This window comes from Python bivittatus, unplaced genomic scaffold, assembly GCF_059951505.1.
Source record: "Python bivittatus isolate LINGU-HERP-01145 unplaced genomic scaffold, Pbiv_v1 ctg000020_np1212, whole genome shotgun sequence".
In the NCBI taxonomy this organism is placed as follows: Eukaryota; Metazoa; Chordata; class Lepidosauria; order Squamata; family Pythonidae; genus Python; species Python bivittatus.
In genome coordinates this window covers 69,953,454-69,980,945 of record NW_028277030.1, presented here as the reverse complement: position 1 = coordinate 69,980,945, position 27,492 = coordinate 69,953,454, and the positions used below count along the sequence as shown (strand labels likewise).

Genomic DNA, 27,492 nt, shown 5'->3' with positions numbered 1-27,492 from the left:
TAGACTATTAAATATCAGTAGATACAAAAGTCTGTTGGGACTCCGGAATATTTGCTAGAATGCCCAAATATGTCATTTAAGAAGCTGAATGTACATGCAAAAAGGTTTAAAAATAATCTGTATTTCTTTATAACATTTTGAGCAGACAACCAAAATCAACCAAATCAGCTTATGCTTCTTTAGGAAATAAAATTCCTTATATCTTGCAGGCAAATCTTCATGTCAAAAATATTTTTGTGTGCAGATTCATAAAGAGAAATCTGAGTATTTTGCTTGCTTGACTATTGGAAAAAATATATTTTGTACAGCCTCCAGCTAAGTGAATGCTTTATACATATCTCAGTTAATTAAATTATTCTTCTTTAAAACATTTCCAGCTTAAATTCAAACATAATGTTCTTAGAAGTATCCCACTGATATCATTAAAATAAATAATTAGTCCTTAAAGACAGAGAGTGGGATTCTGCAATTTCAGAGAAAGAATTTACCAAGTGAAGTAACTCGGTAAGCATTACCTGCTTAAGCTTATATAAATAGCCATTGTTTAGAATAATATAATGTTTAAACTTAATGGCAGAAAGCGAAGAAGAACTAAAGAGCCTCTTGATGAGGGTGAAAGAGGAGAGTGCAAAAGCTGGCTTGAAACTCAACATTAAAAAAACTAAGATCATGGCATCTGGACCCATCAATTCCTGGCAAATAGAAGGGGTAGAAATGGAAGCAGTAACAGACTTTATTTATTTGTGCTCCAAGATCACCGCAGACAGAGACTGCAGTCATGAAATTAAAAGAAGCTTGCTCCTTGGGAGGAAAGCTATGGCAAACTTAGATAGCATATTAAAAAGCAGAGACGTCACCTTGCTGACAAAGATCCACATAGTCAAAGCTATGGTTTTTCCAGTAGTAATGTATGGCCGTGAGAGCTGGATCATAAAGAAGGCTGAGCGCTGAAGAATTGATGCCTTTGAACTGTGGTGCTGGAGAAGACTCTTAAGAGTCCCCTGGACTGCTAGGAGGTCAAACCAGTCAATCTTAAAGGAAATCAACCCTGACTGCTCATTGGAAGGACTGATAATGAAGCTCAAGCTCAGATACTTTGGTCACCTAATGCGAAGAGAGGACTCCTTGGAAAAGACCCTGATGGTGGGAAAGATTGAAGGCAACAGGAGAAGAGGACGGCAGAGAATGAGATGGTTAGATAGCATCACTGAAGCAATGAGCATGAAACTGAGGAAGGCCTGGCACAATATGGTTCATGGGGGTCACGAAGAGTCAGACACGACTTAACAACTGAACAACAACAACAACAACAAATGTTTAAACTAGAGACATAGCTAAGCTTACATGGCATATGGAAATAAGGGCCAAACTAGATATTATAGAGAACAGTTGTGCTTTGTATTATCCTACCCTTTTAAAAAATTGAAAATACTGTCACAGTTAATGGGTCTGTTTAGAAGAAAAGAACTGTTTTAACACAGCATTCATTTAAACTCACAATTTGCCAAACTCATTTTGGGTTTAAAAGAGGAAGATACACAACAGTTTTATAAAGCCTAGCTTGGTCTTATTTACATTAGCCACACAAACACTATTGTTCCTTTTGCTGAATCCCAGGGGGACAAAAATTTCATGCCAGAGGCTACAGATTCACAACAGATACAAAAACTGCTGATTCTACTTTACTATTTGCTTGGATCCAGTAATGCTTTGCCAACAAAAATAATGAGCAAGTAAGAAGAACAATGTTCAATGCTTCAACTTCTAAGCTTTATTTCAGGGCCAGATATTTACCTATTTGACATTGTCTTGGCATCAATATATTTGAGTTTGCAAGTCTGTCCAGACAGCATAACATCACTTACAATCCAGATGTCCATGTAAATCAATAGCTCTATTCAAGGTTCCTCATTATGTGTAAGACAGTAACCAAGCTTAGATGTACATGGCTTCAATCTGTCTTCAGGTTTTCTAGTACAACACAGTAAAATTAGTAAGGGGAAAATGGAGACAATAAGGCCAGGACAAGTATCCCCATATCCTTTCTACACTCAGACTTTTGAACATATATTCTTATATAAGAAGAGTACATCCTATGTGTCGATTCATTGCAGATATGTCTGAGGTTGCAATGTGTGGGCGAGTCCACTGGCTTGCAAGGTAGACAGATTAGAAATCCCAGCTTGTATAAAACAGAGTGAGCATACTTTAGGTAAATGGGCTTTGAATGTGCTTGTTGCATACTGCTTGCAATATGCCATACTAGCCAAAACGTGCCAGTATGCAACAATATTGTCTTTACTGTTAGCAGGGACTGCTGCATGTGGCATGGATAGCAATCTAGTCTACATCTTCTCTGTATCACTAGAAACAGTTATGTGAAAGTCTCAATTGACCAAGGCCATGGTGGGTAATGAAGATCAGTATAAATGGGCACATCAGGTGATGTCTATGGAACACCGAATGCTGTGACTTAGAATTTAGAGGAATAAATGGTAGAGGATGAAATAAAGAAGAAAGAAAAATAGATATGTTGTGTGTCTATAAAACGAAAAGAAAGGAGAAAGATGAATGAAGGTGGTCTGATATTATGGAATTGCGCTGATGAATATGGGCAGGGGAATGAAACTCTAGACTTCATTATGAATGAAAGGGCTAAAGCATTAATTGGTGTCATCTAGGCTGAGGATGCACATGAAAGTAGGAGCCCTCAACTAGCTTGATGATAGTTGCATGTTACATTCCAGTGAATGGTGATAATGGATGAATTAGAAATGACTTTGGGGGAAATTGTAGGACATTCTGAATGAATGCAATCCATGTCTGTTAGGTGACCTGAATGGATGGATGGAAATGAGACAAAAGAGTGGCTGAGTTATTCAGAGACCCAAGAATGAATGGGAATGGACCTGTTTGGTGAGCACCTGCTTAGAAAAATATTAGTTTCCTTGAATATGTGGTATAAGCATAAGTCTATTCATATACATGGCAAAGGAATGAATATGAATCTAAAAGCATGATTTGACCGTTTATGATGAAAGGGTGATGAGGGATTCTGAATGTAAGACAGAACATTTTTGGTAGTGCCAAAAGTAGATCTTTGGGGAAAAGAATCAGAGATGGAAAAAAGGAAACAGAAAAAAAGAGAGTAAAACAGAACAAAGGCAAGAAGAGGCAATTTGAGTCTTGTATGAAAACATATTAGAAGATAGATTCATTTCCCAAAAAGAATGAATGGAAAGCGGGCATAAGAAAAATGGGTGTTGAAGCTGCTTGGAATAGAGTGACACAAAAGTGGGTAGAGTCATGCTAATGAGAAATATAAAAAAGGATGCTTAAGGTAAGTAAGATTATGAAAGGAAGCAAAAGTATACAACAATTATGATGGACATTTTAAAAAAGTAGTCTCCATGAGACTGAATGAATTAAAAATAAAACTAGTGAAACAGTTTGGGATGAAGCTGAAATGAGGGAATGCAGAAAGGACTATTTTAGAAAGCTATATTGGAAAAATATGTCAGAATGGAACTGAAATGTTAGTCTGAAGAAAATTAAGAGAGAATAATAAATGCTGTGAAATTTATTCAAAGGTAACAACATGGTAGGTATAGATGGTATAACTGGATAAACTTTAAAATATGGATGCTTTGCTTATGAAATAGCTGTGTGACTTGTTTAACTTGTCTGGGCCTGATGATAGTACAGGGGAACAGTAACAGTATCCTTCTGAAGGGAAAAACTATTAGTTAAAGCTACCTTTAATGATACTTACATGGGTATTAGTTTAAGTGTGACTAGGAAGGTGTTGGCAAATTCTGATTTAAAGTATACTGGATGCGATAGTAACATCTGGGAAGAGCTTTAAGAGTGCACAGACCAGATTTTTGTTCTTCAGCAGGTAATTGAAATATATGAGTGTGAGAAGGAAAGTTAATTGTACATTTGCTGATTTAGATAAAACATATGTTAAAATGAATAGGTTTTAAGTATCAAATGTTTTGCACAAATATGTGTAATTGAACAGTTGTTGAATGTGGTAAGAGCAGTATACGATAGAAGTATGCATGAGAGTGAATGGAATGCTTAGCAAATGGTTCAACACGGAGCAGGGAGTAAGACAAGGATGTACAATGCCCCCCTGTTTATGTGTTTATGGCTAAATATATAAAGAGTATTAGCATGGTGTTAGAGGCATGTTGTTTGGAGATGTGAAAGTATGTATATATATGATGTCATATCATTAGCTGATGATCCAAATTATCTGCAGCAGATATAAAATGGTGTAGAGGTGTATGTAGATGGTTTTGAAGATGATATGTGGCAATCTTTGCAAAAACAGGAACTTAGCCCACAAAAACAGGAATGCATGAGAAAGAAACTCAAGACTGAACTTCCTTAACTCTCTTTGGTAAAAGAGGGAGGGAAGGCAAAAGTGTCAGGCTTTCAAGAGTCTGTTATTACAGCCTATATCAATGAAGTAAGTTCTAGTATTTCTTGTGGTGCCTGTTTTCTGACCTAGACTATCTCGAAGGGCTGACAAACATATTGTATGATGGATCAAGGAATAAGGTTATAAAAATTAATGTATCAAAGATAGCTTTGTTTTAACATAGAAAATGGAGCAAGTTAGTGCAATTTACTTAAATGGCAAAAACTAAAACAAGTAGATGATTTTGTGTAAAGGATAGGAAATGAATCAGGGAATAAGGATCAGAAGCAAGACATACTGAAGTTACTCTGTACCACTGAAATTCAGACACATTTTAGGTCCTTGCAGGTGAAACAGGCTCTGACTGTGAATCTCTAATGGATAGAGAGAATGATCAGGGTCTCGTAAGAGAAGAGTCACGGAAGTTGGTGATTCACCACTACAAGGAGCTGAAACTAAAGTTTAGCAAACAGACCCACTGGGCTCATGAAATGTGTTGTTTGCTAGAAGTAAGGATCAAGGATATGACAGAACAACTTCTAAGACTTAAAAAGTGCAATGATAAATTATATCTTCTTAATGACACATGTGGTGACAAATGGTACTGCAAAGAACAGCTACAAATGTAGCTGTACAAGTAATATTCAAAATAAAAAGACTCCATATACCAGCTGTTTAATGAACAAACTTAAAGCTAACAGAGAAGGAAGAGCTATTCAATTCTGATTTTGGTTTTGTTATTTCCAACGAAAACTATGTGTTCTGCTAGAAAACTATGAAGGGAAGGATGAAGGAGCAGGACTAAAACAGGAGAGTAATAGAAACATGACTAGGAAATGCCACTTTACTTGAAATGAGCTTAAATCTCCAGAATCAGATGAACTTCATCACTAGAATACTGAAGGAACTAGCTGATGGTCCTAGCCCTTATGTATTATTTTTGAGACACTGGACAACTGGTGAAGTGCCAGTTGATTGGAGAACAAATGCTGTCCCTATCTTTAACAAGAAGAAAAAAGAAAATCCAAGAAACTATAGATTGATCTGACATCAATTTCTAGGAAGATGCTGTCATAAAGACATTGATGTGATTGTTGTAATTACTAAGAGTCAGCATGGATATGTCAGGGACAAATCTTGCCAGACTCATTTTATACCCTTTGCTTTGTTTCTGATCAGGTGACTTTCTTCATAGGTTGTTCTCGACCAGCTGTTCTCAACAGCTGGGGCCCTAGGATATTTCAAGGGGACCACAGGTGAAAAGCATATTACAAGGGGGCCATGGCATGTGCCAAGGGGACCACAGAAAAGCAAAGTACATTATACTACAGGAACTGTCTTTATTATCAATAAAAACATTTATTCTATTTACCAGCCAAATGTGTAATTGGTGATCTTTTTTCACTGGTAATGGGATTTGGACGAGGGGCCACAGGAGAAAAACAAGATTGGAAGGGGGTCATGGGTGAAAAAAGGTTGAGAAATACTGCTTCAGGCATATCTTCAACTCAGCAAAGCACTGAAAAGTACTTTTTGACAGGTTGCTTAGAAAGCTAGTTAAGTGTAGGCTGGATTGAGTGAATACATACTGTAGCTGGCTCATATTCAAGGAGTCCTCATCTATAGTTCCTTATCAAATCAGAGAGGGGTCAAGTGGTGACCCTTATTCTATTTACCAGCCAAATGTGTAATTGGTGATCTTTTTTCAAGGACTGGCCCTAGATTCTCTACTCTTCAATATTTTCATTAACACTTTGATGAAGAGGGGGAGGGATGCTTACTAAATTTGTAGATAATATAAAATTGGGAGAGAGAGTTCATATTAAATAACATTACAAATGAACTGAAGAAGATGGGAAAAGTCTTCATTGACAAATAAAAAATCAAAAGCATAGGTATATAATGGGGAATACCTTGTTTGGTAATATCTGAAAAATAACTTGATATAGTATCTGACTGCAAACTGAATATGGGTCAATAGTTTGATGTGGCTGCAAAGACAGCAAATACAGTTTTAGGCTGCATCAACAGAAGTACAATTTTTATATCACAGGAAGTTCCACTCTGTTCTGCTTTGGTGAGATCCAAACGTGAGTACTGTGTTCAATTCTAGGCACCCTACTTTAAGATTCAAAGAAATTGAAACATAGTTCCAATTAAAGAAAATGCAACAGTTTCTTATGTAAACTAAACAATATGAAAAAACACTAAAGGAGCTTTATTGGGTACTTTATTTGCTTATGGTCCAAGACTAATTACAAAAATAAAGTGCAATAAAAACAATGAATAAAAGAGAAAAAATTAAAATTACAATAAAAATCTGAAAGAGTTAATAATGTGAAGGAGCAAGAATAAAGAATATCCTACGAGGAACCTAGATATTTTTAATAACCTACAGGTTCCTCATAGGAAATTCTTTACCCTTGCATGAATTGGGGCACTACCCATTAGGACAACAACCAGCAGACAGCTGACCTTTTCTACGAAAGCTGCACTTGCCTGTACTCAGATACAGAGGTTGAACCTGCATCACATATGTTGTTAAAATGCCTGTTATGTATCCAGTGGTGATCAAAACTCATAGTCCCAATTGTCACTAATTTCAGTTACTCCTGTGATTATGAGATTACCATTCTCCTTCTGTATGATCAATTCAAGGTGGCAAATATTTTATCAATAGCCATGGCTTTTAGAAACTGCCTGGTGCTCCTTTCTGGAGCTGTTCTGGGTATGATGCTATATGATGCTCAGTTATGTGCTGAGGACACAAGTCTTTTGGGAACTTCCCTGGAGTGGACTGTCCAAGGAGGGGGAGCAATTATGCTGGACAACAAAGAGGAAACACTGGCTTGGTCAATTTTAATATTTAAATCCTCTACCTCAATTCACCCAGAGTTTTATTCACTCCAACAGCAGAACGTATTGGCAAGGAAAGGCCACAATATGCCAAGTCATTCTTAATTTGACTTGTTAGGGTAGAGCCAAACCTGTCTAGCAAAGTGAGATGACCAGGGAAGTTCCCAAAAGACTTGCTTCATCCAGAACTTGATGTAGCATTAGAAGTCAAGTAAGGGGCACACTAATTTGTAAGAACTTTGACTGGATGACATCTAAGCTTAGGGTGTCCTCAGTACATAACTGAGCATCATATAGCATCATACCCAGAACTTTAGCTTTAAATAATTTAATAATTACTTCCAAAGGGATCTGTGAATTTAACAACTGTAAAATATGCTTTTGGGGCTCTTATAAGCAGCTCTCTCGTTTTTAAGAAAGATTTAACCTATTCAATAAGCTTACCACTGATCACCCATATAATTGGAGACTTAAAGTACTTCCTAGAGAATATCAAGACTTTCATTTTGGAGTAGTTAATTTCAAGATGTTCTCTAGCACAATAAAGGAATAAAGTTTTAGGACATCTCCAGAGGCCTCCTTGGGTAACAGACAGAATGGCTGCATCATCAGTAGACAGACAGACAGAAAGAAAAGGAGCAGCAGCAGTAGAGAGCTTGGTACATTTAGCCTCAAGAAAAGATGACTAAAGGGAGATACAGAATACTCTTCAAATAGCTGAAAATATGTCATATAGAAGGCAGATTCCAACTGCTTATTTTTTTGAAAAAATCCTAACAGTTTAACAATAGAACTAACTCCCAGAGAAGTAGTAGACCTCTCTTCACAGGGAGTGTTCCAGCACTCAGCAGGGAGTTGGACTTGATGGATTAAAAGTCTCTTTTCAACTCCATGACTCAATAATCAGAAGAGAGAAAACTCTTGGAAGTATGGAAAAAGTTTTCGGATTACTTGCAATGGTATATTCTTTTGGGGGATTTAGGGTTTGTTTTTATGAAGTTATTGCGTGTGTGTGTGTGTGTGTGAGTGAGAGAGAGAGAGAGAGAGAGACTATATCTCTATATATTGCTTTGATAGCTTCTGAAGAAAGATAGTATGAACACTAACAGATAACATGCCAGGCTTGGGAAAACAGTTTATTCCATATCAAACAGGTTCAAGAGATGGGGAAGCACATCCAAATCTTTTTTTCTGTCTTAAATTCTGAGAGAAAAACAAAGAAGGAAACAAATGAACCCCAAAAGTATGATGAAAAATCAGGAGAAATTAGCCTGGAGTCACAGGACACTGGAGCTACAGGAAGGCATCAATTTCTGCCAATATGTGCTTCTTGACACAACTTCATTATTTTTTTTTTCAAATATTTAAAGTTCTACATTATTTTCAAAGTAATAAAAATAGCTTAGGATTTGCTAGTTTAAAACATTCTATCAGCAATGGAAGTGTTACATTTACGATCTCAGTCCAGAGAAGATATATAACTCCACTGCAGAAAGTCAAATACTAGTTCATTAAAAAGTATTTCTGCAGTGAAGCAGGTCCTCAGCTAGAAACAGCAGACACAGCCTTCATCTATTATTTATGCTGCTTTGTGCCTATGTCAGCTCCTGATTAATAATTGATTTTAATCTCATTATGGCAGATTTTATTACAGTCTAAATTAATTAAACGGCGAATTGCCTCCCAGATGCCACCACTTGTACCATCTTTTAAATAAAGCTGATACAACACAGATTTGCTTGGGGTTTCATCCCAAATAAAAACAGCATAGAACCAAACTGACTCAAACATTTTATGTTGATATATGCAACGGATCCACTGTTTCTTAAATATCCAAATGAAGACATAGAGGTTTTGATGTAGCAACAGCACATTTCAATTCACAGCCTCAGTGAAATAATAGCTTTTATCATTCTTCATTCCAAATATCTGGATTACAAATTATTTTCTCTCCAAAGAGAACTTTAAAAAAAAGACAAAAGATTTAATATGTGAGCATGGTGTCAAGCCTTTATATGAAGATTGTTTTGGGCTTAAGATGGTAATGGAAGGTTACAAGCTTAATTAGATAGTACTTTGCCATGTGTTAAGATCTCAGGTTACATAAAGGCATTCTGAGATAAAGAAGCAATGAAAGCACTTCCTTTGAAGCTAAAAATATCAGTCTTCAGCCTTGCCTGATTTTAGCACAGGAAAGTTTTGTGAATTCTAATCAAACAAAACAGTATATATGTAATCATTGCATTATTTTTAAATTTTCTTAAACAGCAAGCTTCAACAAGATTTCACATTATGTTTATTTCATTCCAAATAGAGAAATATTGTAATTATTCAGAAAGGTTTCTAAATTATTACCACTGTCCAAGTCACATTCCACAAGTCCAAGTTTATGTTTCACCCAAAAGCCATTTTATAGGGTCAATATCCAAATATTGTGCATCCATACTCACCCTGCTGGTGGGAAAATATCTCCCAGTCAGATAGCTAGGGAACTATAGGGAACGGCAGATTTGTAAACATGGCCACCAATAAATTGATCATGTGTTTCTCTGCTACTGAATGGTGAAGGGAGATAATCCCTCAGGTTCCCAGGTTACAAAGGGCTGTAAGATCTCTCCTTATTTTAGTCCTTTGCGAATGTTTCCTCTTCCAAATTGTCAGCCTCCTCTACCTGTGTTTCACCATTGAGGATCCACTCTGATGCCTGAAATGCCAATGCTTTCCAAAAGGGGTAACAACAGTAATTTGTACAATAGTTATCATAAGGCTGAAGGGGTTGGATTGGCAGGAAAGCTGTGCCAACAGAGAAAGTGCCTAATAGCTGGAACCTTTTTTAAAAAAATAAGCTGCCAGGTGGATGTTTGTACAACCTTCTGATTAAGCCCCTCCCCCCAATGCCCCCCAGTTGTTGTTTGGCCCGTGCATTCTTCAGGTAAGAGGAAAATATTTCCCCGTGAAGCTGCACCTTTGCTTCCCATACTGTATCCCACTCCAGTAACTTTGGAGTCTTGCTTATGGGAAGAAGAAACTTGTTTGTTGTGCCAAGAAAAGGAGCACGTTTCTTAACCTTAAGAACATATAAAAATGTGGAAAGAGTCTGGGACCTAAATTATTTTTTTAAACAAATATGTATACATACACAGAAAAAGAGACAGACATGCACAATAGAGCAGTAATTCACATTATATATAATTGCTAAAAAATGGCATTGCTCACACTATAAACTAGCTACTGTATGTAGTACCCATGACACAATCTTGTCAACAAAACATCCAGAGTATATACTGTTGTTCACAAATAAACTATTTTGTCCGAAGATTGTAGAGTGCCGATATGGAGCTTTACATTCTGTAGAGAATTCTGATATCTGCAGCAATGATCAATTCTTGCTTTTCTATACTACTGGCATCAACATAAGTCTTCAACAGAACTGTATGTAACCTTAGAATTCACCATTATTGCTACCCCTTGTTGACAGAAAATACTGTTATAGGCTGAGTAGCAATCACTGATAATCTAGTTAGTTCTCAATTCAAGGTGTAGGTAACTTCATAGGATAAATACCCATCTTATCAAAGTTGCAAGTAGCAAAAATGTTACTAATAGATCTGTGAAGTGTCATTTACTAGATATCTGAATAATTGTTAGGCTGTTTACATGTAATACACTTGACTGAAAAATAAAATGGAGCTACATTTGATAAAAGCAGAACTACAGTTGTAACCACTAATCTGGGCATGTTTCTTAAAAACAAACAAAAACAAAACAAATTATCCTATCCTATCCTATCCTATCCTCATATACTACATATAAAACTATTTTTAATTTGCCAATATAGTTAATTATTTACAGCATAATTCTATAGGTGTCCACTTACAATTAAATTGTACTGTACTGCACAAACTTGGTGTTTAAAGGATTATAATGTTAATCAATATTTTTATATTAAGATACAGAACACTCCAATTTGTCGTAAGGATTGTTCTATGAATTAAGTTTCTGTTCAAACTATGGGATACAAATTAAGATTCCCAAGACACCTATATTTAAAATAAAACCTCCAGCTTCAACAAGTAATCCTACATACTGATCACCTACAAGTTTCCACTGTCCTCATCACCTATACAGACTTCCTGCATTGCCCCAAAACAAAAACAAAAAAACCAAAAAAGGAGAAAAGAGAAAAAGAAAAAATAAACAGCAAAATGAAAAAGCAGTAGAGAAGAAGCAAAAGCAACGGGGAAATTAATAGATTCTTATGGCTTCTCCTGAATAATTGATTTCATTAGAAGGCTCCAATTATATTATTATGAGGAACAAAAAAAAATATACAACCTCTAACCATGCATGTTTTCTTCTTTTAAATAAACTCTTATCATGTTCTTGTTCAAGCTTACTTTCATACCTTAGCTAAAATATACTTTCTTTGCTATTGTAAAGAAAGCTAAGCAGTTTTTAAAAGAATACAGCTAGGGATACTTTTAAATGGCATATAATCCAAAATTATCCCCAATTTTATTTAGTTGAAATCCTGCCTTGAAGAAAAAAAAACCTGGTCAATGAGAAATAGTTTATTATAATATTGGCACATAATATTTTATATCTATTCTAAGTTGAGATTCAGTTCTTAAGTGAGTTAGTATCTCCAAGCTGGTGGGATGTGAATAACAGTTTGTTGGCTTGAAAAGAATCTCTAAAGATTCTGGCTTGCATAGAATAGGGCAGTGTTGTCCAAACTTGGCCACTTTAAGATGAGTGCTGGCTGGGGAATTCTGGGAGTTGAAGTCCACACATCTTAAAGTGGCCAAGTTTGGGCAACACTGGAATAGGGTGAGCTTGTATAGGGCAAAACTGCATTTTGGTTATACTTGTGGAACAGTGAAAGTGTGCCCAAGCTGACAGGTACTTTCTTTAGCACTAGGAGGAATTTAGGATGGGAGTGATTAAGGCTGGAAAGTTAGTCTGATCCTCATTATATAAAAACCCCAACTGACCAAAGCCATAATAGGTTGCAGCTGTGGATACATTTGATGACAGCCAAGGCATATGGGGAGTGGACCGAGACCTCCTTTTCTTTTATCTCATTCTTCAACTTCTTCTATCTACTATTTCTTACTCCTTTCCTATTCTTTCTTATTTCTAGATTCTAGTTACTATTCCTTATTATCTTACACTTTGTACAGTATTCCTTACTCCAAAAGGGGGTACTGTGATGAGTATACTTGCATATAAATGGTGATTTCCTTTTCATTAAAACTTCATAGCAATATTTCAACCGATTTTTACATGAATATCATTCCAAACAGCTCAAATACAAGTAAAATTAATCTTAAAAACTATTAAGCAGGCCAAGTATGCTGTACAGGACCCACTCTAGGCATTCTATGAAAACAGTGGGGAAACTTCCTAATCCTCAAAATCCTGTAGTCCTCAAAACATTTCAGTCCTCAAAATATGATTGGATTCATATCAGTAACAGTCAGCACTGCCAACAGGTAGAGGTGCGGGAAGTTCAAGTGCACCAACACTACAATTTCTATAATGGAAAAACATCTGCCTGATATTATCATGAAGACCTCAAATTGCAACATAGGAAAATAGCACATACTTTGCTATACAGGATAAAATACTGATGTCTTGAAAGATAAGGTTAATCATTCCAGTTGCAAAATATGCTATAATGTAACAGAAAATACAGTAGAACTTGCATTCAGTAGAACCTACCACATGCACATCCTGTACATATTTTATATGTACAGGGACGCGGTGGCGCAAGGGCTTAATGACGTGGGAGTTGCCGGTCAGAATGATTGGCTCTCCAGCGGTTCGAGCCCATCCCCGCAGGACAGGGTGAGCTCCTGTCCCTTGTCCTAGCTCCTTGCTCATCCAGCAATTCGAAAGCTATTCCATCTGCGAGTAGATAAATGGGTACTCCCGTTTAGATGGGAGGAACTGGCGGTGCTGCGCAGGGGAGCAAAAGCGCTGGCATGAGCGGCAAGCGGCGAGGAAGATCTACGGAGGAGGAAAAAGCCCGGATGACCCCCTAGCGACCCCTGCCGGTCACATAACGTAATTAATTGTATAATTGTAATTGTATGATATGTACTTTGTGAGCTGCCCAGAGTTCCCCATTGGGGGGAGATGGGCGGACAATAAATCGAATGTATAAATAAATAAATAAATAAATAAACAAGTAAGTAAGTAAGTAAGTAAGTGGTACAGAGTAATACTTGTGCAATCATTATAAATTATTATAAATAAAAATAGTCACCATTCTTCTTCCCCCCTGTAAAAAAGATATCAAAGAACCCTTCAGTTAAATCAGGAAAGAGCACACATTTTTTGGACTTCTGGAAAAGAAATGGTGGACTGAAGACCATGGTAAAATGAAAGAGAATAGACGTGTACTTCATAATTCCTCTCAGGACAAGGAGACAACTTGAGATCACCCACAATAACTCCAGACAGTTGCTCCTTGTGAGGAGACTGCAAGGCAGTGGTGTCTGGTGAGTTTAGAGCTCTGGGAGACAAGGGAATAGCTATCATGCTCAAACCACGGTCGACGCCTTTAAAACGACATTGGGTTTGCACACTTCCTCTTCTAATCACTTTTGGAAATTGCTTGTTAACTGCTTTTCAGCTATTGGGAACCTTTGGATTGACACGTTTTACAGCACTAGTTTTAAAATAATTTTGTTTTTGGAATAAACAGCAAAAGGGTGATTAAAACTTTGATTTTAGAAAGTTACAAATAGACTGAGGGTCCAGATAAATTTGAAATAAGATGTTGGAATTAATTATATTAATTCTTCCAGTGGGAAAATGCTTTTGTTTTGAATTCTTTAAAAAGATGGGACTTTGAAGGTTGGTCACTAGAGGGAACTAGAAGGAACTAAAGATTACAATTAAATGACAAAAACATTTAAATTTGACTTACAAATATAGAATGATGCAAAATATTTTAACACTGGATATATTGAAGGGTATTTTTGAACAATGGACAAAGAATTAATTTTAAGAGTGTCTGCCTCTATAGATAGCGTTTAAAAAATGTTATGGAAGAGGAACAAGTTTTACCTGACAAGATTGAGACTGATCTGAAAGTGGATTTAAAAATGATAGGCTACAAGAATGATATGGATAAAGATGCTACACTGGACATACAAAGAAACTGGCTGATGTCTTAATAATTAAAAGGGGTATACAAATAACAAACCAAAAGAGTGACCTGGACAATTTCCAATATTGGATTTACAAGAGACTTGTTAAAGTTTTGAAGAATTTTGTGAGAAGGGACAAAGAAAACATGAAAAGAAATTAAGTTCTATGACATTATTTGTAGGGACTAAATATCAAGATTGTTAAAAGTAAAAGGAAGGAATATAAAGTTGGTTTATTTGACCTAGGTCAAAATAGATATGTTGTTATCTTTGGTAAACATATAATGGACTTTTGCTGACATCAGGACTGAAATGATGAAGCTTTAAGGAATTGTTTATAGGTAACAGATGGGATATGGGAAGAAGAGATTATTTGTTGTATTTTAAGAGAAGGTGATAAGTTACTAAAATTGCTTCTACTTGTTGTGATGAACATGTCCTATCCCAAGCCAACCACACACAAGCACACGAAGAGGTGGTTGCAACCTTTACTAAATAGTTTTTGCAAAGTAAATAAACGAGTGGCAAAAAACCTGCCAGTGTGAACACACACGCACATGCAGTAAAGAAATAAGTCCCCGAAAGTTTAGCAAGCTTGCCTTTAAAAAGTTCCAATCCAAAACAGCGGGCAGAAGAGTGGTCAGACAAAGTCCGAGGGTCAAAACTTTGTAGGTGGTTTGTCAAGCCGGTCCAGAGTCCAGGTCGTGAGGTTCACGGGTCAGGAGTCAAGGCACATAGAGTAGGAGTTAATGGCTGGCTGTTATCAACAGAGAGGCTTGAGCTCGCTGCTCTTCTTAAATAGGAACAGCCCCAGTGTTGCTCATTTGGAAGGGCAAGCCTTGCAGACTCTCCTCTTTGCACAGTGATCCCTTGTGCTGGGAGCAGGGAGCAGCTCAGCCTCTTCATCTTCGGAGACCGGCAGGGGCTGTGCCTGCTGGTTACTGGACAGCCCCACCTGCTCTGCCTGCAGCTGCTCAGACAGCAGTTCATCTGGTAACTCTGGAGCTGGTTACTCATTGTCAGTCTCCTCCTCTGAATTTGAGCTGAGGGGGAAGTCATTTCTTTATATATTTCTTTTTTCCCCTTTATTATATTATTTTTCCTTTCAATTTTTCTATTTTTTTTCCTGCACCTTCTATTTTTTCTTTTTTTAGTTTGTATTAGTTTTTACTGTTTTATTGTTGTATTTGTAATTCTAAATAAAATTACTATAAACAAAACACAAAAAAAGGAAAGAGCACACATTTTTCATTTAAATATTTATCAGTGGTCCGCTTACTGCAATAATCAATAAAGGTCCTGCAGAAATCACACTAAGCCACTAAAGAATCCAAGAGTCAAAAAACTAGCTTATAAATCACAGTGCTACCTTTCCTTCAAATATCTATTTTATTTGAAATATCCAAACAGTTTGACTTTAATTCAGCGATGGTAACTTTTACATGGCCAGATGCTTTTCCCCTTCGTTTTTATTGGTGGTCCACAACAGGCAGGGTTAATTATTTCTAATTGTAGTGACATTTAATGAAGATATAACGAATAGGAAGTTAATCCTAATTATGTTCTTGTAGACCTTTTTGGATTTTACACAATTTTGTTCTGTAACATCTGTTAAAATGATGTATAATATTTTTTTTTTAAATGACTTAAAATAATTAATTTACTGAATATAACATTTAATAGTATTCTACCAGGCACATTCACATATAACACAAAGAAATCTCAAGTTCCTGGTTTCAGATCCCACTTTAATTTAACTCCACAAATTACAGTACACTTGTGGTATACTGCAAACTAGATGCAACTTTTTTCTAATCTGTTTCGGCTCAGATGCAAAGGATGAAGGAAGGCGATCACAAAATAGCATGAAAGACTATCATCCAGTGCTTTTATTACCATATGAATAGGCTTTCAATACAATAAACAGAAGTAATCTTAATGTTCTGAATGATAATATCAACAAGTTTAGATAGCTTTATTATTATTAAAAACTGTAAATTTAATTTAGTCTTAGAAATAATTTAATGCAGTATGCCTATAAACTTTGCAAGTCATCTACGTTTTCTGCTAGCCTCCTCAAATTAACACAAGCTTCATTCAGCTTGAAAAGATTAGTCTGTGACCCTGGAAATTTTTGAGTCCATTAGATTCAAATGCACTTAAAACTTTAAAAAAAAAAAGATAAAAATAATAAAACTAATATAAAGAAGAAAAATGAAAAAGTAATCAAGGAGAAAGCAAGAAGTACAAGAAAAGAAAAAAAAAGTTAAAGAAAAATGGAAGAGATACAAAAAAGTGGCTTCCGATATTCTTCACAGCAGTTATAAGTAGAATTATATTTTAACCTCTCTCCAAAATTACATCATGATACTCTTTCTGTAATCTATCCTGTCTAATCATCAAAGCCATAAGTCACTAGTTCATTTTTTTCATTTTTACGCAAAAAGTCCATAAGAGGTTTCCAGTCACCAATAAATGTAGATAATATCTTTTCTCTAATCAAAGAAGTTAGTTTATCCATCTTAGCAAGATCTGTAGATTTCACCAACCATACCTCCATAGTGGGTAGTGTCGAATCTTTTCATCTCTGTGCATATAATAATCTTGCACAGAAATCACATATTGAAACAATCTTCCATGGCTTTCTTCTGTTTATCCATCAGGCCTCATTTTCTTTCATGCTCCTACTTCTGTCACTGGAAATCTACATGTTGGCTGCCCAGGTCTTTCCTTCCTTGACACCCAGAGCTAAGTGGATGAACTAGTTTCTGATAAATACCAGCCATGTAAGTTAGGCCAGATCAAGAAACAGACACCATATAGACCTAAATGTACTTTTATTAGAATGGCTACAGTAAAAGAATCTTGCAAATCTTTTTTATCTTCATGTGAATGGGGGTGGGGCTGCCTTAAGTATTGTCCTGAATCTCAGCCTTTGTATAGGGTTAAGCCACATTTATCTCTTCAGTGCCTTGGTAACGGATCATCCCTCTCTCCATCAAGGCCCTTCTCTCAACTCTCTACAATAATAAATTTGGTCACCTGTTCTTACTGAACTAATCCCCATCTATAAAAAGGGGGACAAGGGTGACCCCTCAAATTACCGACCAATTAGTTTAATAGACACAGTAGCCAAACTGTATGCTAAATATCTCCTATACAGTGGTACCTCGGGTTACGAACTTAATTCGTTCCATGACTCTGGTCATAGCCCGAATTGGTCGCAACCCGAAGCAAATTTCCCCATAAGGTTCAATGTAATTACTGTTAATCTGTTCTGACGTGGAGGACAGGGAGGCAGCTATTGCTTGGAGGGAGAGTCCCCCTCCCTACAACCACGTGTCAGGGGCGGAAAATGGCCGCGGACCACGTGTCAGGGGTGGAAAAATGGCCGTGGACCACGTGTCAGGGGCGGAAAAATGGCCGCGGACCACATGTCAGGGGCGGAAAAATGGCTGCGGACCGTGTCATGGGAGGGAAAATGGCCGCGTATCCTGTTCGTACCCCGAGGCAGAGTTCGCAAACCGAGGCAAAATTTTGCAGCTGGACCTGGTCATAACCTGAAAAGTTCGTTAACAGAAGCGTTCGTAACCCGAGGTTCCACTGTATAAGATTGAGGATTGGGTGAATGAAAAAGACCTGCTACCTGAACAGCAATCTGGTTTTAGACCTGGACGCTCAACCAGTGACAACTGTTTTACTCTATGTCACCTAATAGACAAATATTCAGCTAATGGGAATCAACTGTATACTACCTTCATCGATCTTAGGGTAGCTTATTTGACTCAATAAATAGGGACCTCCTTTGGAAGAAACTAATGGATATGAACATGGAACTCAGACTCCTTCTATTAATCAAGGCATTATATTCAAACTCCTGCCTAAGGGTACGTACTGGAGCAAATGGTGCCCTAACAGGGACCATTAATACTTACAAAGGGGTCAGACAAGGATGCATATTGGCCCCCATTTTGTTTAATCTATATATAAGTGACATCCCGAAGTTTTTATATTCAACAGACACACACATGCCCAAAATTAAAAACAAACACGTAAATATACTGCTCTACGCAGATGATATGGTACTGATGTCACACACCCAAGTAGGAATGAGAAGGCTGCTACGTAAGATTAGTACATATTGCACATGTAACTACCTGTCTATTAACACATCTAAGACCAAGGTAGTCATCTTTGGGAAAAGGAGGATCAGATACAATTGGACCCTGGACAGGGAACATATAGAACAGGTTAAGTCCCATCTATACCTAGGGCTCGTTTTTACTGAAACAGGTGCATGGCTCCCCCACTACAACAGAAGTTCCATAAAAGCTACAGCCTGTGCCAATGCCTTAAGGCAGTTAACTAACCACAGTTACCCAGGATCGTTAACACCAATCATAAAGCTTTATAACAGTAAAATCATCCCAATGCTTACCTATGGGGCAGAACTGTGGGGAAGCTCAAATGTCCCTTTGTTTGAACAGATACAGTCTTCATTTCTGAAATGTATTTTGGGGTGGATAACTCCACCCCAACCCGAGCTGTAAGAGCAGAGTTAGGCATTCGCCCCATACAAAGTCATTTAGTAACAAAAGTATTCAATTACTGGCTGAAGATCCTATCTATGGACTCAGAAAGATTACCAAAGCTTTGTTTTGAAGAACAGTTGCACAATAAGCCTCCTCGTGCTTGGGCAGCCTAACTTACCAATACAATTTCCCAATATGGATTTTCAACCCACTTCCCAGTACAATCAGACTTGAAGGCCAAAAAAAGTTTTAAACAAAGGGTTTTGGATGTGGCTCAAGAGGATATAGCACACCTTAAACATCTCAAGTCCTTGAAGTGGCTGGCCCAACACAAATCAGTCTTCCTATTAGAAAAGTATCTAACAACTCCTTTACCCCAATATCTTAGAAGAGCTTTCACCAGAGTTCGTTTTGACCAGTTAGACTCTATGGTAAGATATGGGAAATTTCAAGGAGTCCCATATGAAGAAAGACTATGTATTTGTGGCACCCCGGCTATTGAAGATATTGCACACATCCTGTTTGATTGTAGATTATCTTCAATAGAGAGGACTGACCATTTAGATTTATATTTAAAAAATAAAAAATACTGGAGCAGCCAGCAGAAACTTTCCTACTTTTTACAGGGCAAGAACCTCCGTATCACCAGTAAGACTGCACTCTTTATAACAAAGGCAGTTATAAAGAGGGCAGATTATTTAGATCAGATTGGTGTTGACTGCAGGGGTGATGGCCTGACATGAACTTGTATCATAGTTTTAGTTATATTTATATTTTTATTAATTCTTACTTGTATGTTTACAATGGCATTTATTTTATTTTATCTTATTTCCTTTATACTTAATATGGTCAATAGACTAAATCAATAAAGTTGAACTGAACTGAACTGCAACTTACAAATATTTTCTGTATCTACATAAATAGGTATCAGGCATTTTTTCAGAGTTATCCTTAAACAGCATCCAGAAAATGAGGTAGAAAATGAGTCAGCTATACTAAGTTGTACAAAACAGGCAGTTTATATTATTCCCATGCTAGACTTATACTGGTTGCCTATCACTTCAGAGATCAATCCTCTGTATTGGTTTTAACTTTTAAAGACCTAAATGATTTTGAGGCTATCTAAGAATTTTTATTTCTTTATTTCTTTATTAACCTCTTCTGCTATCAGGTTTTCTAGAAAGGCCTTCTGAGTTATTGCCACCCACAGAGGCCCATTTGTTGGGTATTTGGGCAATGCCCTCTACCTGTGTTGCTCCCAAATTCTGCAATATACTCCCTTCTAAAACTCTACTCTCTCAGCCTTTAGAAAAAAGTGCTAATATATTTTTAAAATATAATTTTCACATTACTATTAGTGTTCTGCTCACCCTTTTAAAAGATGCATTGATAGTATTTACTTTTATGAGTTGCTTTATTTATTAACCACTTAACAGTTATTATTAGCCACTTAGACCATGTTTTAAAGTTAGAAATCCTTCCATCATTCATAATCTAGTATGAATTATTTATAATACTTTTGGACCAAAAAAGAATGCCCCTGATCAACAGGAGAATCCTTTGAAGAAGTGTGAATTTGCCACCTCTTGTCTTCTTATATTATACTAACATTTGCTCTAACTTACCCACAAATCAAATGATATGCCATTTTCCCCCACCCTCCTCCATTAAATTGCCATGATATCTAACACAACCACATTGACATCTGACTAAAAAAATAAAGCCATTCCCAGCTAGGTTCCTAAAATGGAAGTAAGCTGCACCACTCCCATTGTGAGGCACTGGCCTGTAGGATGTCTCATTTCCCATCCAGAATAGAAGAAGGATTAGAGTAGCAATGAAGCCAGAATTGGAAGGGCTGGCAGAATGACATGCCAGTGACATACCATTCACTGGTATCCAACAGGTTAATATAAAAAAGATATGACCCTCCAGTTGCAGCATTATTTCATATGTTTTCACCTAATGACCCTGGCTTATTCTATAATTTACAGACCTCTGTATTTTGCTTATAAATTTAATGAAGGGAGAAAAAAATAATAAACAGGGTACCTATAAAATTCAATATTAGTTGAAGCGAAACTCTCCTGATTTTAATTCAAAGCATTCTTATAAGAATATCTATTTCTTCAAAGCTACGCATGAAAATCTTACAAGGCTTTTGCAAAAGAAACATTCACCAACTTTTGCAATCATATATGAAATAATTACATACATACGTACATACATACATACATACATTTTAGAGTGAAATGAAGAGGTGTAGAGAACTATTTAATTTATTCTGGATTTCCCTGAAAATAGGAATATTACCTCTTCATGACATGTCTAAAACAGCTTTAATGTTTAATGGCATAATTACATGACTTATTTACAGAGGACTGAACAAGATTAATATGTTTTGTTCTAGAAGTCTGAATGGGATAGGAGAGCAGAAGAGGTGCCTGAGAGGTCTCCCCCCCCACCTTGTGCTTTCCCAATTAGTTAATATTATAAACCAAGGAATTGAAAGAAATATAAGGAGAGATTTTTATTCCATTTTTTTAAATATTTCACTGGGGAAAATGTTTGTCTTCCTGCTTCTATTCATGAATCTGTTTTCTGGTAATCTTTAATCATTCACTATGCCATTTCAGACTGAAAACATATGTTACAATGATGTGTGCGTCTAAAACTTGAAAGAAAACCAATTTTAGGATTTGTAATTCCTTTCCCAAAGAGGTAATCCTTCCATGCAAGACATTATAGTATACAGACCACAAACCTGGAAGCCTTGCATTACAGCTTTTATTATAAGGACATGTGGGAATCTTGAAATAGATCCTGTTGTCATGAAATTATGGAAATGTGGAATTGGGAAAGCAAATTAGGAGTGAGAAAATAACATGTGAAGAGTAAGATATAAGTACAGCTAGGTCACGATTAACGCAAGTTCAACAAATGTGATATTCTATTTAGTGCAAATTGTACAATGATACCAGGTCACGTTTAATGCAAACCAAAATTCAGTTAATGCAAGGCTAGGACATGTACAATTGGGGTTACCGAATTACCTCTGGGGTTTGTTCTGTTCTTTGTACTTTATACAATTTAAAAAAAGAAACACCACAAATAGTATATTTTCTCAATAGCTTAACTTTTGTAATGCTACATGAAGTTAAGAGAAAGCTGCCCCATAGAATACAGAGAATTACATTACTGGGACATTAGCTGCAGCTTAGTATCAATATTTATTTAGACTGGAACCAGCAGGTAGAAAGTTGACATACATTTGATAATTAGATTATTAAGTAAAAATGGGAAGGACTATGGCTGACAGTGCAACCCCTTACTTTGTATATTAAAGATTCCAGGCTAAATTCCTAGAATATCAAATTGAAAAGACCTTTAGTAACTTCTTTCTTTTTTCCTTCCTAGCATTTTCCTGCTTGTGCAGGGTCCACTTCTTTTGGATCAACCAAATGTCGATCCTATGGTTCCAACAGGAATTGACCGACCGGCTAGAGAGTGTGACTGACCCAAAGTCACCCAGCCAGCTTTCATGCCTAAAATGGGACTAGAACTCACAGTCTCTGGGTTTCTAGCCTTGAGCTTTAACCACTAGACCAAACTGGCTTTCCTTTAATAACAATATTATGAAATTCTTTCTAGATGTTAAAGAGATGCTTTTAGTTAAAGCAAACAATAATTTAAGAAATCATCCTAATAATCTTACAAATACAACACCGGACAAAGTGGATTAATTAATTAATTAACTAACTAATACCCCTAAATTATCTTTCTTATTGACACATAGCAAAGTTTTGCTAGATCCTGGTCATTTTTACATTGCTTGCTAAAACCATAAATTAATTCAGTAAAAATCAGCCCAAATGAACCACATCAAGATTCAAGCTTATGTGCTGTTCCTTGCCATCTCCTCCTGTATACAGCTATGGGTTCTGTCCCAATTTTGTTAAATCAATTGGTTTATTTTGTCTAAACTGGTATCTCATATAACATAAAGAAATTATTTCTTTTAACATGTTTCTTGATCAAGCCAGAATAGTTGAAGTAGCACATAACACTAAGCCAAAACCGAAAAAGCCACTGCTTTTCCCACTGAATGGACTAGTATACTGATAAAATGTTTTAATTTAATTGATAATGACTGGATATTAAAAGAAATTTCAGTACTGAAAGACTGGATAAGGATTAGTGGGTAAAGGGAAGAGAACATGGGCAATCACCCTTTCATCTACAATAAAAGAAATAAAACAAATGCACATGTATGATTTTAACGTTCTGTCCCCAATTTTATCCCCAATTAAATCAAGCATAATTACATATTATTGTGAACACATCATTTGCAGTAGTTGAATCTATTGTTTAAGTTAAAAATGCAGTATCTGAAATACGTGAACTATATAAAAACTAAAAGATGATATTGCATCAGTCTTTAATAAGGCTTCTTTTGAAATCATATACCAGGAAGTTAAGTCATTTATTTTTCCTTTGTAGAAGTTTAGTTGTAAAACATTTAAAAAATAATGTGTTAACATTGTTTATCACAGACACATGTCTGTTTGCTATTCTAAAATGTTACAAATTTTGAGTGTTCATTTCTTTAAACGTTTTATTAAAAAATGTGATATACTATTTTTTTGAAGAAATTAACCTTGAACCTTGTTCTTCTATTTTTGAAATAAGGTTAAATAATTTAAATTTAAGAAATCAAAACCACAACAATTTGCCTTGAAATAAAAACCCTTTAATGTGATACTTCGAAGATTAAAACACAAAATCTTTTGTCATTGATAATATATCTCTCCTATAGATTTAGCCAGTTACAAGTGTAGAGTATATAATGATAAATACAGTGGTGCCTCGGGTCACGAACGCTTCTGTTCACGACCAATTCGGGTCATGAATAGCTCCGGTCGCAAAATTTTGCCTCCGTTCGCAAATGCCGGATCGGGTCACGAACAGGATCCTCGGCCATTTTCCCTCCCATGACACGGTCCGCAGCCATTTTCCCACCCGTGATATGTGGTCCGCGGCCATTTTCCGCCCCTGACACGTGGTCCGTGGCCATTTTTCCGCCCCTGACATGTGATCCGCGGCCATTTTTCCACCCTGACACGTGATCCGTGGCCATTTTCCACCCCTGACATGTGATCGTAGGGAGGGGGACTCTCCCTCCAAGCAACAGCCGCTTCCCTGTCCTCCACGCCAGAATGGATTAACGGTAATTACATTGACCCTTATGGGAAAATTTGCTTTGGGTCGTGACCAATTCGGGTCGCGACCAGAGTCACAGAACCAATTAAGTTCATGAACCAAGGTTCCACTGTACATTAATTTCCATTTCTATTTCTAATGTGAAAGAATGTATTCATTCCTACTGTTTTGAAAAATGATACAGGGTATTAAAGAAATTTATACCAATAAAAACAACCCAATTATGTCCGTGATACACAACTATTGCAAGCTGTATATGAGCTCAACTTTGACTTGTTCAAGCTAATACATTAGTCCTTTAATGTGTGCACTTACTCAAAGAATGAGGTTTTTTTCATACTGATATGCCAGTTTAATAAACCAGATATTAAAATCCTCATGACCACAGACAGTTCTTTTGCTTCATTCTATATATAAGGCAGTAATGAACTAAAAAAATTACCATTACAACAACATTAATCATTGTTTCCTATTTTGTCCAAGCTGGAAAACTATAATTAATGGTTTTAGGACAAGCTCAGATATTAAATCTACTTGAAACCATCTCTTGTTGCTAAGTAAGTATTCTTGTCTAGAAATAGGAATCGCTCCATGGGCCCCTGGATCAGTATAGCCATTCTGAGCTAAATGTCTATTACCTGTTCGATGGGCTTTAGAGTAAGAAAATGTACTATACTTGTAGACTTATCAGCTTCATTCCCTATTAGGCTTTCTATGGCTCACAGTTGCTCAACCTCCCAGATGATCACAAATGCTTCTTCAATAATTCACTGAATTCCATGAAAACAGAAGCAGCAAAGTATGATTCAAGCTTTTTATGAAGCTGACACTGCAGTTTCCTGAGGCCGCAGGGCTAAGAATGGTTCTGAAAGCACTGCCATAAGTAGGAAATGAGAGGTTAACACCTTGAAAGCTTAATATGAAGCTGGAAAAAGAGGGCCACAAAATTTGCAGTGGCTGAATGCAGTATAAGAATGGAGAGCCATTCTCATCCCTCTCAATTTTTCTCCACACTTCTTAAACCAAGGTCCCAGAATTAAACATCAAATTCTGTGTTAAATATCACCAGTTCTATGGAAGGCCTATTTGTTTTTGGAACCTCAGAAACCAATATAAGATAAATACTAACACCATACCCTGGTTGCAAAAATCCAGATAACCATTAGTTTTCAATAATGAGATATTCAATAATATCTCTTTACTGCCATATAGTGGTCATCCAAATTTTTGCAACCCAGATATAGTAGCCCTATACAAAAAAACTAGTCCAACAATGTATTCATAAATACAGTTATTATATATAGGTAGTCCTTGGGTTACGATGGCAAATGGACCGGGATTGCCGTTGCCAAGCAATGTGATTGTAAAGTGCGATGTCACATGACCTCATTGCTTAGTGACAACAATCCAGGCAGTTGTGGTTGCTGTCATAACTCCACGACGCGTTAAGCGGGAAGTGGCAGGAGTCCCAGGTAAGGAGCACAGGGGTACCACAAGGGGCTGGGGGAGGCCCTGGCAGGTTGCACATGAGTTGGGGGAGGGGGGTGCTGTGAGGCCTAGGGAAGGAGGTTGAGGGTTGGTGTGAGCACGAGGAGGCTGAGGGAAGGAGGGTACAGCGCAGTATGTAGGAAGGCTGGGGGAGACTTACCAGACTTTGACTTTGCTTGTGGGAAGTCGGCAGGGAAGGACATAAATGGCGATCATGTAACTGCGGGATGCTGCAACCATAGTAAGTGTGAGTTGGTTGCCAAGCACCGGAATCGCGATCATGTGAGCACATGATGTGATGTGATGGCCGGAACTTTGAAGACCAGTTGTAAGTACCACTCATTCAGCGCCATCAAAACTTCAAATGGTCGCTGAAAGAGTGGTTAGAAAGCAAGGACTACCTGTACTTTAAATCTGTCTACTAAAAGATACATTTTCTTCCATTTTTCCAAATCTGTGGTTGAATGGGATAATTCATAGTATGGGTTAATTTTACATCTGTTAGTGAAGACACTAAAAAAAGTAAAACCTGCTGCTTTTAACTTTCTAATGATCGCTGAACCTTGAAAACTAGTTTCACCTTCAGTAAATATATACATATCTTAAAGCAGGGATGGGCTACTTTTCTTCTGCTGTCCCATCATTTTTTTAAACAAACAGTGTGGTTGGGTTTCCTGGGGCTTGGGATTACCAAGCCTAAATCAGCCTTTGATGGGGCCTGAACATTTACTTAAAGTAAGTATATTAATCCTACCAGAAGCTTAACATACTTAGTTTAGGTCTTTTTAAAAAAATTTAGAATAGAAAAAAAAATAACTACAAAAACTATATTTGCCACAATTTCATCACTATTATTTTCCTGGAGAGCTCTAGGGATTGCAGGAAGGAAGGAAGGAAAGAACTTTCATGGAGCCTGTGAGCTACCCATTATGTCAAACTATGTCTGAATGTCACTTGGAATATGCCCAAAGATTTGTATATAGATATTGCACATCATATATATTCCCTAACCCAATCTATTTAATCTGTTAAGCCTAAACAGTGGCTATTATAATTAGCATACTGACTACTATTAAACTGCACTGTCTTTTAAGGCTTGATAATGAATGCTAATTATTAATTGTGATAAATGTTTAGCTCAATAACTATTTCCATAACAGAACTAAAGAATATTTAATTCAAAATCAAAAGCACTCCAAAATACAGTGGTACCTTGGGATACGAACGCCTCTACTAATGAACTTTTCGGGTTACGACCAGCTCTGGCCGCAAAAATTTACCTCGATGTGCGAACTCTGCCTCAGGGTACAGTCATTTTTCTGCCCTGACACATGGTCCGTGGCCATTTTTCCGCCCCTGACATGTGGTCCGCGGCCGTTCTCCCGTCGCGCCGCGCCCAGCTGTTCTCCCGCCACGCCGCGCAGCGCCCAGCATTTTTCCCACCGCAGCGCCCAGCCGTTCTCCCGCCCCTGACGCGTGATCCGCAAATGCCAGAACGGACTAACGGTAATTACATTGAACCTTATGGGAAAATTTGCTTCGGGGTGCGACCAAATTCGGAGGGCGGAATGGATTAACCAGATTTACATTGAACCCTATGGGGAAATTTACGTTGGGTTACGACCAACTCGGGATACGCCCAGAGTCATGGAACACATTAAGTTCGTATCCCGGGGTACCACTGTAAATAAATCTGAGGATATCCTATACTGTATTCAAGCAGTCCAACTCTACTCAAATCAGAAAAGAATGCTGGTTAAATATATTATTGTAATAGTAGTAGTAGTAGTAGTAGTAGTAGTAGTAG

The 27,492-nt window shown here is 37.0% G+C and overlaps 1 protein-coding gene across 15 annotated transcripts in view; it reads right to left on the bottom strand.

The window, feature by feature from the left end:
- The window catches only part of EYA4 (EYA transcriptional coactivator and phosphatase 4), a 146,595-nt gene that overhangs the window by 95,946 nt on the left and 23,157 nt on the right, over window positions 1-27,492 (bottom strand). For 2 of the 15 annotated variants that reach the window (XM_088140984.1, XM_088140986.1), the window contains exon 3: window positions 25,846-25,915. The exons of the other annotated variants lie outside the window; for them this stretch is intronic. In XM_088140984.1, coding sequence (XP_087997110.1) covers window positions 25,846-25,915 — 70 coding nt within the window. The remainder of the gene's footprint in view (window positions 1-25,845; window positions 25,916-27,492) is intronic. 15 annotated transcript variants of the gene reach the window in all.